General features: G+C 30.3%; 1 protein-coding gene across 1 annotated transcript; it reads right to left on the bottom strand.

Annotated features, from left to right (window-relative positions):
* Positions 1 to 6510: 6510 nt before the first annotated feature.
* On the bottom strand, positions 6511 to 13142 carry LOC109791225 (CCR4-NOT transcription complex subunit). The gene is made up of 12 exons (XM_020350496.2): positions 12837 to 13142; positions 12438 to 12548; positions 11484 to 11570; positions 10626 to 10679; positions 10315 to 10460; positions 10010 to 10160; positions 9792 to 9929; positions 8993 to 9064; positions 8836 to 8909; positions 8594 to 8735; positions 7961 to 8039; positions 6511 to 6838 (listed from the first exon to the last, which is right to left on the bottom strand). The coding sequence occupies exons 1-12, from the start codon at positions 12993 to 12995 to the stop codon at positions 6741 to 6743; spliced, it is 1311 nt and encodes a 436-aa protein (XP_020206085.1). The 5' UTR covers positions 12996 to 13142; the 3' UTR covers positions 6511 to 6740.
* Positions 13143 to 14094: the final 952 nt, after the last annotated feature.

Raw genomic sequence — 14094 nt, 5'->3', positions numbered from 1 at the left:
TTTTGTGGCCCCCAGTATCACGAATTTTTTTGTATGGTTTTATTTTCTTGCAACTTGCGTAGGTGATAGCATTTTTCTACGAGGGATTAATGTAAATGGAGCCCAAGAAGGAAAAATGGAAGAGTTGTTCATTTTCTGAGAAATATTTCACTTTAGCTCATAAATATATTTTATAATAATCAGATAGTAGTTTTTAATAATAAAAAGTCTAAAATAATTAAGTTTACTTCTTTGACTTTGAAACTGGAACTATTGTTACTCCTAAAAAAATAGGGTACTAATTTCTTCGTATTTGAAAGAAAAAATTGTTCTTATTCATTTGTATATCTATATTTATAAATTTCAGATAATATTAATTACTGTTTCGAGTAAATAGTCTAATGTTAAAGAGTATTTAGACTATCATTTGATTACAATTGTATTGCATATTAAGTTTTGATTCTTATACTAATTACTTTTAAAGTTATTTATCATAAAAAATAAAATTAATCAAACTATATATTTTTAATTATGTTCTTTGTACATTATTCTTAAATACTTTAACCTGATATAATAAACAAGGAAATAATAGTCATCATATTAAAATACAAAATAATTTTGGTATAAATTAAGACATCAACTCATACATATTAAATACGAATGATTATTTTATATGAAAGTGTTCTTAAGATTTTTTTTTTCTGAATGAGAGGAATTTTATGATTTTTTAAATTTTTTATGTAATTTAATTTTTATTTATCATAATTATTTATAAATAAATTTTTATATATTAAATATTAAATATGAATGACTCCTTCGTGATTTTCAAAAAAAAAATTTCAACAAGAAATCTTTTAAGGATTTTTTTTAAATTTTTTTATCTAATTCAGTTATTATTCATCATAATTATTTATGAATTAAATTTATTTTAAAAAATATTATCAATAAATAAAAATAATCTTATACTATAATATAAGTTATTTATCATAAATTTAAAATATAATCTATATGTTTAAAAATATCTATTAAATTTTAAATATAACTTATATATTTAAATATAATGTTTATTTGAATATATAATTTATTATAAATTTTAGTTATATATAATAAATATTTAATATACAAACTAAAATACTAATTAGTTATATTGCAATTTGTTTATGGTTCTCTATGTAAATGAAAAAAAAATGGAGTTTAGGTGTGGAAATAAGTTAAATCATTTATTAACACATGATGTCTTTAAGTAGTTTGTGTTGGACTTAAGTTAGATCTTACTTATTTTATTTTATTTATTAAATAAGTATTAAGACATTTTTTATAATAAAAAGAAGACTCTTGATATATACATTTTAGTAATAAATACACCCTTTTTCCAAGCACTTCATCTCCTTTCATACACACATTCCTCCTTCTTCCATGCATGTAAAAGGGGATAGAATGAAAAAAAAAAAATGATAATTTGTGCATGGCTAGTTGAATTTTTTTTTTTTTTTTTTGCAAATTACTTCTGCCTATAACATTTTCAATGGACAATGGAGGACAGAAGTAATCCATTGAATTAAAAAAAAAATTCATACTTTTTGAGAAAGTTATTTAAAAGTTTGTTTTTAGTATTCCATAAACTACTTTTCAAAATAGTAAAAATTAATATTCTGAAAATTATTTTTTATAAGTGTATTTTTTTTACATAATTTTAGAAAGTTCTTTTTGAAATAGTAAAATTAGTGTTCAAGAAAATATTTTCTAAAATAGTAAAATTAGTATTCTAAAAAGTACTTTCTAGAAGTGTTTTTCTTTACATGATTTCAGAGAGCTCTTTCCAAAATCATAAAATTAGTGTTTTAGGAAAGCATTTTCCGAAAGTATTTTTTTTACATAATTCTGAAAAATTATTTACAAAATAATAAATTTAGTGTTCTAAAAAAGTATTTTGTGAAAGTAAATATAAATTTTTTTGGAAAGTACTTTCTAAAATATGAATTTCGTTATTTCAATAAATACTTTCTAAAACACTAAAATTAATATTTTGAAAAATATTTTTTGGAACACTAAATTTAATGTTGTATTTTTTTTGTAACATCTCATTTTTCATGAAAGCTAATATAAATATTTTATTAGTAATTTTGGTATTTTTATTTTATTAATAAGGAATATTTACTATTTATTTTAGAATATATTATATGATATTTTATTAAAAAGGAAAAGGATTTATAACTATGATTAATATGTTTTAATTAGGGGGTTAAAGAGAGTTAGTTTTGTTTTTAAAGAAGAATTTTCTGATGAAACCCTTTTACGCCTCTATTTTCATGTATACACTTCAATGTTAGGAGAACAAGAGTAAGAAAGAAATCACCCAAAGTCATGCACCTGTCATTTATAGCTTATCTAGGTAAGAGGAGAGTAAGAAATTTTGCTCTAGATGTGGATTTATATGTCAGGTAGGGGGATTACCCCAATCCTATATATGTTTTGTGCCTATGTATGAGGGATTTCTGGTAATGTGTTCTATTTTGCTCCTTATTATTCTCACTCATAATTGATGCCATGAATTGTCAAAATGTATGATTAATTTTATGTTTTTAGACTAATTGTATGATTTGAGGTCTCTGTGGATTCCTATGGAAAATCCTAAGGGAATTTGGTGTAATTTTGAGGAAAGATATTAGTTGTATATGTGAATTAGATGATATTGGGCATTAGTCTAATTGTTATAGAACATGTTTACCAATTGAATGATAAGTTTTGGTGAATTGATGTGTGAGTCAAAATTTTGTGTTTTTGTTATGCGTGTTATTTTTGATACATCACTAGGTGCCACTTGGGGCATGCCAGACATCATCGAAGATGAGAGAAAATTTTTCTCTTGGGGCCTCTCATGTGGGGTGTGGGATGACCCTTGCCGAAGGCAAAAACTCCAAGGGTTCCTTGTGACATTTTCGTTGAGCGTGAGCTGAATCACACTAGGCATGGACACTCCAAAGAGTTCTTGGTGGTGTTCTTATCGAGCATGGGCTCAGTCACGTTGGGTATGGTCTAGAAATAGATTAATGTGGTCCTCTGAAGGTATCGCAGTGGGCACGAGAAGTGTGTCGTTGGACACCATTCTGCATGTGATTCTTCTATTGTTCTTTTATTTAAGCCAATGATTGTAACTCTTGTAATGTGATGTTGAGTTGGATATGAATTGATCTCTATTGATGAATATGTGAAAGTGTATAATGAGTATGGAATCATGTGAATGCAACGCATAGAGACTGTTTTCCATGCATCATATGCATAAAAATATTTTTATAAGGATATGATATGGAATATACCATCAGAGAAGATTCCTTGTGTAAAATCTTGAAAATCAACCTTGGGGATAGCTTAGTTTAAAAGTATCAATCTTGCCCTCGTGAGCATGGGATGTATCTTTTGTAGCTTAGCTATCCCAACCAGACCCTAGTAGTATGTCCTTTTAGTGAAAGTGTACAGAGGATATGATCCGACATATACTCCTAGACTATTTTAGTGTATTGTTAGGGACAATACACGTGTGGTATTTTTACTGATGTCACTTGCATGATAACATGTAGTTCATGTTCATTGCATATGCATCATGAACTTATCTATTGTTGTTTGTTATGTTATGAATGAATTAGGTATGATGATAATGTGTAACTGTGTATGTTATTTCTTATTGTATGAGTTATTTTTGTTTAGCTAGCCAGTTTGCATTCCTACACCATGAGCTATAGTGAGATATTTCTCATTCCTTTTTCTTTTGTGTTATTTTCTTATGGTTGTTGCATGTGATCATTAACATGGTGCTGAGCATGTTGGTGATGAGACCTAGTCCTCATTGTTGAATTTTGCTCCAGTAGGACACGTGACACTGGGGATTAGTTAGGATTTGATTTATATTATTTAAATTGAGTAGTTGATTTTACTTTTTTTGTAATTTATTATTTTCGCTAAGTTTAGTTTATGTTAAAATGTGATTCTTTCTATCTATATGGATTTTGAGTTTATTTATTATATTGAGGTTATTCAGTTTTATATTATATTATATTATATGTTATGGTATGCAGGGTAGAGGACGTTACATTTTTCGGGAGTATGTCCATAGAGCAAGCTAGAAACAGCGAGAACACGTGAATGTCAAGGAAGGAAAAGGAAGGGAACGTGTGTGAAAGGGGAGGAAGTACTTGGAGAAAAAACATGCATATGACTCAACACATTTAACATTGTCGAGAAAGTTGCACGTGCCTACAATACTATTTTGCACCAGTTCTCTAATCGGGATGCGTGTGAAAATTGAAAGAATGGAGAGGGTAACATTGTGAAAACTGAAAGGGGTAAGAGGATAATGTAAAAAAGCGAAAGAATTAAAGCTACCTACTTAACGAGATGCATGTAAAAACTGGGAAAAAAATGTGTAAAAAATAAGAAGAAAGTACTAAATTGAACAACGGAGATGTAAAAAAAATTTTAAAAAAATTAAGAGTATTTTAAAAATTTGCATTTTTAAAAAAGAAAAGGTGGTATATTTATAAATAATAATAATAATAATAATAATAAAATTAAAAAAAAATCCATATCAATTTAACTAAATATAGATCCAATTAAAGGCTAGTTGATAAGTTTTTTAAACCTATTAATCCGATTTATTTAAGAAAACAAATAATATTATAATTAGATATTATGTCAACATAATAATAATAATAATAATAATATTATTATTATTATAATGTACAAAATATTCAAAAGGAAAATATTATCAATCAAGATATTAAATAGATATTTATACTTATACAACATATTTATATAACATAATTTTTGTATTTATCTCTCAATCACATTTTATTACATTCATTAATGATGAAGAGTTAGACATGAAAAATATTAAACAAATTATTGAATGAATTGTTGTCATTACTCAATAATGTATTAAATATTATATATGTTTTGGTCTTTTTTAAAGGCTTAAATAAGAATGACATACATTGAAGTTTAGAATCGATCATCCATCTAAAGGCTTTACGACGAATTGACAAATTTATACTCTACGATATTTTTTTAAATAAGTATTTAAGATGAATTAGACTTTTCAAAACAGCATGTTGAGCCTTAAAAAATACTTTATATAAAGTGAACAGGTCAAATTCTCCAACTTGGACATGAAGTTACAGAAGTACTACTTTGCCTTTATCTTTATAACCGATCCTGTGAAAGGAGTTATATTTCCTTGTTAAAACAGGAGACAAAAAAAAATCAAATTCGTATTTTAGAATTGAGAAATAGAACAATGTGGGCCTCGTAAAGTTGACCCTTCTTCCATTCATTTCATTCCTACAAAAGTAGTTTCTTACTCTAGTAAAATCTTCGCCATTAGAGGAAAATGAAAAATCCTTCTTTTGCTATTCCTTTGCTTAGGCATGAATATGTGAAATTTTAATACCAATAGAAAACCTCCAAACAGGAGAGAAAACCTCGGATATGAGAATTGACACCAAGGAGAGACACCCTGAACTCAGACAGGGTTCACTAGGACACTAACTAGTGACCCACTAAGGCCAACTTCCAGAAAAAACATCTCATCACTGATAAGTGATAAGTCTAGAACAATTGATAGATGGTTGTCTTCTTTAAATAGTGTAGTCATGCATATAAAGAAGACTTTATTTAAAATAAAATAAAAAAACTCACCTTGATAATATTTATGTCTCAAAAGGAAATCTTCGGTGAAAACTCATTGGTTGAAAGATAATTTTGGTGAATAGAGATGTCAAGGGAGAATCTTGAAAGTACGAGAAAATCCTCCTTTTCAAGTAATTTTAATATCCTTGAAAATACTATTGAACTTGTACTAATATTAACATGGGAGTTCATGTAGGTAGCCATTAACCGATTTAAGGGTTGTATAAGAGCATCTGCAATGGGGATTGTTTATAAGCAACTCCCTGTGCCACATCACTTCAAATCAGCACTGACCCGCTTTATGGGTTGCTTAAATTTTAGCAAAGTTGCTTGTAACTATTTACTATCAATGAATTTAATAACAAAAAATTCTGAATCATATGTTGTGCTTCAAATTAGATCATAATAAATGTGGGAGAAATAATACTTACACAATTTGTACAATCGAGAAAAAATTAATATCATAATGTAATAGAAAAAATAAATAAATAATAACGCAATACTACCATTATACAAATCTCTTGTTCATGTATCATTACTCTATAGATAGTAGCTTTGTTTCAATCACTGCTGCAGTGAACGAAATATCACTGCAGATTTTCTAGCTGGACAGTAGTCACACTTAGTTACTTGTGGCTCAGGGTCTACACAATTTCACAATCTAAATTTTATGGATTGTTACGCTTATGAACGATTGTGTATGGATAATTACCCAAGGTCTATTACTGTTTCATAGAGTCCAGCCCTCCTTTCAGAAAATACAAACAAAAAATAAAAAATTTGTATTTGAAGATTTGTTTACTTAACTAGCATAGTAAAAGAAAAAGTTTACACAAGGACAGGGGAGAGTAGTTGTAAAATTCAATTACACTAAATTCTCTATTTTCACTAGTTTGAACATTTCACAATATAACCCGTTACAATTAAATGCAAATGATATTAAAGCTATAATCTTGATTTATTGTCCACAATTTGAAATGAGTACATAACGCTACCTAGCTCTAGGTAGATACATATCTACAGAGTCTCGAAATAGGACCGGAAAGAGGAGAAAATTGACTGACTGGCTAAAACAACAATCATTCCAACGACTTGAGAAGCCTAAATAACGCAGCTGCCTCTCTAATCCGAGAAAACTCGATGCAAAACGCTTGAACCTCAATGAAGAGATCTTTAACTGCAAGTTCAGATCATTCACTAAAATCAGTCACATGCTGCCATTTTCACTTCTTTTGTGTGCCAGTAAATATACTAAATTACATTCACCTCTCAATAGCCAACAACAAATCAGAAACCAGGCAAAATCAACTCTCAATACTTTTTTTTATTTTAAAGAAAGGAGATTCAAATACAAGAGATAAGATATCCTCAAAAAACTAATCCAAGAGGGAAAAAAAAAAAAATTAGAACATGAAGATATACAAAGCCAGCCCCCCTAAAAAAGTCCCTTAAGCCACAGAATCTGAGTGCACTAGTCAAATCCCAAATAAACTCCAAATGTAACAGTCGACTAGAGAAAATTCCAGAGTTTCTTTCCAACCGAACACACCAAACAACCACAAATTGAGCACAAAGCCTTTTAGCATCTCTATTGGTGACAAAACTTCTAAATTTAACACAAAAGAACCTTTTGGAGATCTTGGTGGGAAGCCAAATTTAGTACCATGTCCAATGTATAGTTAAATTCAAATAGCAGGATGGCAGGAAAACATGTGGTTACAAATGATGATCCAACAAAAATGATTATTCAATGATGGCTTGTTGATTAGCTGTATGTAGTATGTGACTGAAATTTATAATACAATAAACACGCAGCCCCAACAAAACCCCATCGGAAGTTTATATTCCAATTAATTCATACTTGCTTACAAATTCAGCAGCTTATTGAAAGTAAATTTCAAGTAATGAAAATATTTCTAGATATGCTTAGTAAACAAAACGCAATTAGAAGAACTTCACTGGTATGCCTTCAACAAAGAATGTCTTTTACAATATTATCTACCACAAACAAACAACAAAATCCTTACCTTACTAAGCAAAGTCGACTACATGGATCAACAATATAATCTACAACAGTTTTAACAAATTCCAAACATGTTCAAGCATACCCATTCCACACCTTCCACTAGACATCAACTATATAATTTGTCCACAGCAAAACTAGCTATTTACCAATAATTTATCTTATTTTCTTCCCTTTATTAGTGACCCAATTTATTCAAGACTATAAAATTACAAGAAATAAAATTATGTTATACAGTTGTAGACATTCAACAATGTCCCAACTAGGTAAACTCACCATTAATAATGTTGTTCCGAATTAGGCTTTGCAGAAAAACGCAGACAAGTCTCACAAGCCTGTTCTGCATGTATTTATCCTGAGAGAAAGAAGGTAGAAATCATAGACGTTAATTACTGAAAAAATAATAACATAGTCATCTTGTGAATTGCAAACAGAAATGATTACCAAAAAGATTTTCATTTTTCTATGGCAATATTATTTGTATGGATACAGCATACCAATGCCTGTTTTGTGAACCTTTTTTACACCCACATTCATTGCTTGGAATTATTTTTGGATTTGTCGAAAAATAAGGTACTCTAGTATACATAAGCAGGTGATTAGATAAGGGCGTCTTAATAAGCACAAATGTGTGTGCATGCATGCATCGTACATTCATGTGGACACTTTTCTGTCCGGTTCAAAGAATATTGTGAAGTTAAGGTATCATCTACAAAGCACTTCTATGATACCACAAAACAGCAAACAGATTGGTGATTTCCGAAATTCCAGACCTAACACCATCTCTAAGGTCAATTATTTTGCTATAAAATAAAGTGCCAATAACTATTAATACAGAAGTACAATATTTTGGTGAAAAAATGTTTTTCAGGCAATAAAAGCTTATGACACAAATGCAAAGTTAAGTACCTTAATGCTCACACAGGATGCTATACAATTAGTTATGTACATGTGAATGAATTGTGATGGTAGTTCAACTGCTGTAGTAAGCCTGTTAACAACTTCCATTGAATGTAGACTCATGTCCATATTGACCAGTACTGTAAAGTATCTGTATCCATAAATAAGCAAATAGAAATAAAGAAAATAATAGCGATAGGATAATTTATACAGTAAATGACAGAAAAATATAATAGAGGAAAAATCCGTACTCTGCTATTTCTGGAGAATTTATCAACTTAGTGAGAACGTCAACAGCGATAAGGGGATTGTTTTCCACCAGTTCCTGATAATTAAAAAAAATGAGAATAAAACATCAAGAGCTAACTTGGTCAATGAGTCATCAAAAGAGATTACAAAAACACGTACTGGCAATTTTCTTGGTGTCAGCCCACAGTGATATACAAGTTTTGGATCATTCGCCAGCTCCACCAGGACTTGCTGGATTAAAAGAAAATCACACATCGTATTCTTCATTATACATTCGATGAAAAGAACTAAGATACAGATATCACTTTCCATACTGCAATGAGATGCAATCTGTAGCAATTAGCAAGGAATATCTACAGCAGATCATCTATGCTATTATATGTTGAAGAGCCTTCCAGTGATTTATTCAGCTTTCCTTAAAATCCCAAACTAAAAGGAAAACTTTTTCCTTACAAATCAATCAGGAGATCCATCTCGTAATCTAATTTCCACGTAACAAGTTGCAGGTTTGGATTCCATACGAACCACATTTTTTTCCCCTTGATATGTATGTTACAATGTGGTACTTGATTGCTTGTTCAGAATTATTTCCTCATCTGTCCCTACATTGTTCTGCTGCTGTCTCTTAATGATGCCCTACGTCCAAGGACCAATTTTTAACTAGCTTTAAAAAATTTGGTCAAAGAGGCTAAATTTTTTAAGGCAAATTGTTATTCACAGTTCCACACTACTATTAGGCTAATTTGGTTAGTGTAACATTCATATTTCAAGATATTTCATGAGTTGAAAAAATGATATTTTAAGATTAAGACTTTGGATTTTGCTCAGGGTAAATCATATTGTCTTTTCAAGGGCTTATCCACTTATTCTTAACAGAGATGCAGACACAGGGTAATCTTTGCTCCTATGATGTTTTCATCTTTTATCAAATAATAATAACAATAATAATAATAATCACCTCTTGCTGTGCAGGTGCAAGAGCTCCCTTCAGAGCTTTTGCAATTAAGTCCCTTACTGCAGCCCCTCTGCTGGTATCAACGCACATACCATAGTCCCACATAAGTTCATGATTGTCGTCAGGATTGAGCCAAACTAGCTGAAAAGAGTTTCCCAGCATAAATAGTTTGGATAATTAAGACTTAAGAATCAAGCACTGTAGATACAAATATGCAGTACCTCCCCATCAAGTATCGGAAGCCTTGGTGGAAGGGGTCTAATCCAGTGAGGACTTAATCCTTCCAATGAAAGATTTGACAATAACCCAAGTACTGCCTCATCTTTATCTCCAGCACCATGTTTAGGTTTTGTTCCAGGTTGCAAGTCAAATCTATAAATGGGTCATTATAATAATACAGAGCATAAGAACTTTGAATCACCATGCTAAAATTGCTAAAGGAAACCATTAAATGGACAAAAAAAACAAAGTAAAATTTAATAAATAAAAAACTATAAATTAGTCAATCCACCACATAGGTCCATACTCGTGTGAATCTGCATCACAACTTGGGGGAACATCTGGGTCTGGGACTAGATTTTTTACAGAACCATCTTTAAATAAGGATCGATATGATTCTGGATGAACTTTATCACAAAACTGCTGCTTCAACTGATCTAGTGGAGGGAACTCCTGGAATCAGAGAGGATAAATAAGTATGAAATCCTAAACCAAGGGAAGGACTATCTGGAGACATTTAAAAAAGCAGGGATACATCTCAAGAAAAGTTAGATATTATGGAAGGACAGTATTGGATATATTATGGGCAAGTATTTTGCAAATCTATTAGTAACTTACATGTAATGACTGATCAAATCCTTTCACATAATCTGATGCAGACTGTTTAAGAAACTGCAATCCTCCAGGCAAAGAAAAACACCTCAGATTCTCAGAAATTATAAACTGCTAAAGATAAACATCTAATGAAAGAGACAGAGTAAGGAAGACCAACAGAAAACATTTAAATGCATGTTGAAGGTGAAACAAGTGGCAGAATCTAAAACTAAAAATATGTTAGAAATATGTTTGACCATCAAACAACATTCTATTTATAAATTTTCCAATCCTAGACAAATTTAATGACCAACAAGAGCATAGATTTTATCAAGGAACTTTTTAGGAGAGATGAAGGAGAAGGGAACATGAAAGGAGGATTAGAACTCCAATCCAACAGACAAATATTAGAGCCAAAAGAAACAAGTTGAAGGAAAAAAGATTAGAAAAAATAACACCAAATCAGCAACAATCTCAAATCAGAAGTCTCTTATAATAATAATATGGAACCAGCAACCAGTAAAATAGACCCCCTTAAGAAATACATCTTCTGAATAAAACTTCTGCTTTCCAACTAACTTCATTCAAATTACAGAAAACAAAATAACACCTCTAAATTCTTCCTCTACTTGACAAAGAGTAGTTTTCCAAGGTACCATTAATAGTATTACATATCAAAACTTGCAGGTGCCTAATAACAATACCTATAAATTTCCTCTTTCCAGACTATGAGTTCAAGAAATTGTAGCTAATAGATAACAAGAAATGATGCTTAACTGCATAAAATAGGAATTATGTTGAAGACAAAACAACATCATTATGGAGGATAAATAGAGATAACAAAGTATATGACTAGCGTTAGACAATAAAACAGCATATCACCTCTTTCCCACTGTTGGAGATATCAACACCTAATAGCTGCAGAATAAATGCCCTCTCAACTTTTTCTGACCCTTCATTACAGGAAGCCTGTAACCAAAAAAAATTATCTTTATCTTTCATAATTGTTTCAGCTAAGAATTTCATTAAGAGTTCCAAAAGGCAATTGGCTAAAGAGAAACTACAATAGTAAACACTGAACATATTTCAGCAGGCAAGGTTGACTACATAAACCAACCAACACTACTTAGCTCTGTCAAATCCACATTTCAGTTACACCATTTGCACAAGTTCTCTTTTTAATAGTTTATTCTAGTGTTTTCCTAGCCCCTCCTCTCCCCACTAATTGGTCTATCTTGCATTCATACACTTTTCTTACTCACATGGTTGTCAAATTGCTAGTTTAAATCATACACATTTTTCAGCCCCATAGTGACAAAATTAAAATTGCTAGTTTAATGAAATATAGTTAGTTCTATTTTGTCAGAATTTCAGGTTTGAGAAGCAGTGAAGATCAGAAAATTAAAATGCAGAAAGTATGTTAGATTTTTCCAGTTTGTGCAACATTTCAAGTCACAAACTTTTTCATTGTGTTTGGATGAGCATTATAGTCATACATATTGTCTAAGTTATAACATGTATCATCTAATTTTAGCGTTAAATGTATAAGCTACATAATGTAGCGTTGAGCTGAACATGGATCCAAACATCTGGAAATATAGTCTGTTGAGACATTTACTTTCTCATACATCACTAACAATATTCTAACTAATTTCAACGATAAAGCCTTATTCAAGGTGCCTGTCCATCTTTCCTATGTTCTTCACTGACTCTTTGTAAAGGAATCATATACCCCTCTTGCATTCAAAACTGGTTTTAACTTTTAACTTCAAAGAAATAGACAAAAAAAAAAAGTAGTAACCGTACCAAAAAGCTCCAACAACAATAACCACTTACGTTTACGATGAAGCTTATGAAGGGATTTGAAGCAGGTTTCTGGGATGAATAAGCCTCAACTAGCAGAGCAAAAGCTATTAACCGCTCAGTGGTGCTGAGCACCTTGTTGTCCTGCCCGCAAATGATTCCAATTAGACAACATTCAACACCATTTCCAAAAAAAATAGCAGGGTAACAAAAAAACACACACCAAAAATCTTTAACTCACAAAATTGAAGAAAAAAAAATACAAACCCATCATGTTAGAATTTAAATGGGGCAAAGAAAAACCCCAACCCCAAAAGAAATGACATGCCAAAAGCAGCATCTAATTATGAAGAAGAGTTGTGATAGAAAAACCCTAGTAGTTGAAAATTGAGAGTACGGAACCAAAAAGGGTAAAAGGAAAGGGATTGTTACCTGTAAGAGAATGAGGAGATAGGAAGAGATAGTGAAATGGCGAGAGGAAGAGATTGCGGAGTTGAAGTTGGCGAGGATCTCATGGAGTGGACGCTGCTCTGCTCTTAGGAGTGAATAAAGTGTTTGCGATTCTTCGCCACTCAACTTTCGAATGCTCATCTTCCAGATTGCGTTAGTTAGGGTTTCGCAATTTGGGGAACGCTCAAAACGCGATTTCTAGGTTTTGCTTCTCTCTCTCTCTCTTCTATTCTGCTGTTATCAATACCACCATGAACAAGAACAACCAAAGGAAACCAAATCAAATCATTAACATCATTTTTTTATTTTATTTGTTTGTTGAACTAGATTTATTTTTAATTTTATTTTATTGGGAACCTGTGCTGTTTTGAGTTTTCTCTTCTTTCTCTATTTTTAGATAAATTATATTCAATAAAAAATATAAGATTTGAACATATTTTTATTCTTATTTTTTTGATTTTTTAATTATTAAAAATATTTTTAAAATAGTTCATATAGAATTTGTTTTTACGATTTTGGATCTACTTTTTATTTTAATTTTTTATAATATTTTGTTTATTGAGTTAGTTCCTTTTAAAAATTAGTAACAACTAAAAATAATAATTTTTTAAGACTGAGTATATTTACTCTTTTATATTATAAATTTTAATTATAAATTTATTATTATTATTTATTATAAATAAAGGTTTTAATACACAAACAAATGTCACTTGATAATACATTAATTTTTTTTCAAAATATTGTTGATTTTTTATTAATAATATATGTAATAAATAAGTTGTTGCAATAAGCATATATTATGTGAAATATTTAAGAAGTGTTTGATACAATGAAATATTTTAGTTTTACTATAATCTGAAGTTGTAAATCTTAGTTTCTCATGTTTAGCTTATGATCCAAAACTTTTTATACATTCAGACTAATTAAATATGTGAACCATAGCATAAAATATATAGGTCTAAAAGCCAAGGATTGGATATGGATCGGGACAAACAAAGGCAACACAAGTGTGAGAGAACTATGAGTGTGAGCTTGACATATCTTGTATTTGTCAACCTTATTAGTGGGAATATGTTTATTCTCTTGTCAAAGTTCACTCCTATAAGGTTATTTTTTATTTTCGCTTTAAGTGTTGCTGCTAAAATTTATTGGCATTAAATTTAGTGAACTCTTCAATGTGTCTTATATTCACCAAGCTTGCAAGAACATTTGTGAAAACTTCTAAAACTACACCTTGGAC

This window comes from Cajanus cajan, chromosome 7 (genome assembly GCF_000230855.2).
Source record: "Cajanus cajan strain Asha chromosome 7, NIPB_CcT2T_4, whole genome shotgun sequence".
NCBI lineage: Eukaryota > Viridiplantae > Streptophyta > Magnoliopsida > Fabales > Fabaceae > Cajanus > Cajanus cajan.
This window is presented reverse-complemented; position numbering and strand designations above follow the sequence as displayed.

Coding starts and splice junctions, on each gene's coding strand:
- LOC109791225 (XM_020350496.2), bottom strand. CDS start 12,995: ATGAGCATTCGAAAGTTGAGTGGCGAAGAATCGCAAACACTTTATTCA. Junction 10,680..11,483: donor TCTCCAACAGTGGGAAAGAG/GTGATATGCTGT, acceptor GGAGGATTGCAG/TTTCTTAAACAGTCTGCATC. Junction 8,910..8,992: donor TGACACCAAGAAAATTGCCA/GTACGTGTTTTT, acceptor TTTAATTATCAG/GAACTGGTGGAAAACAATCC.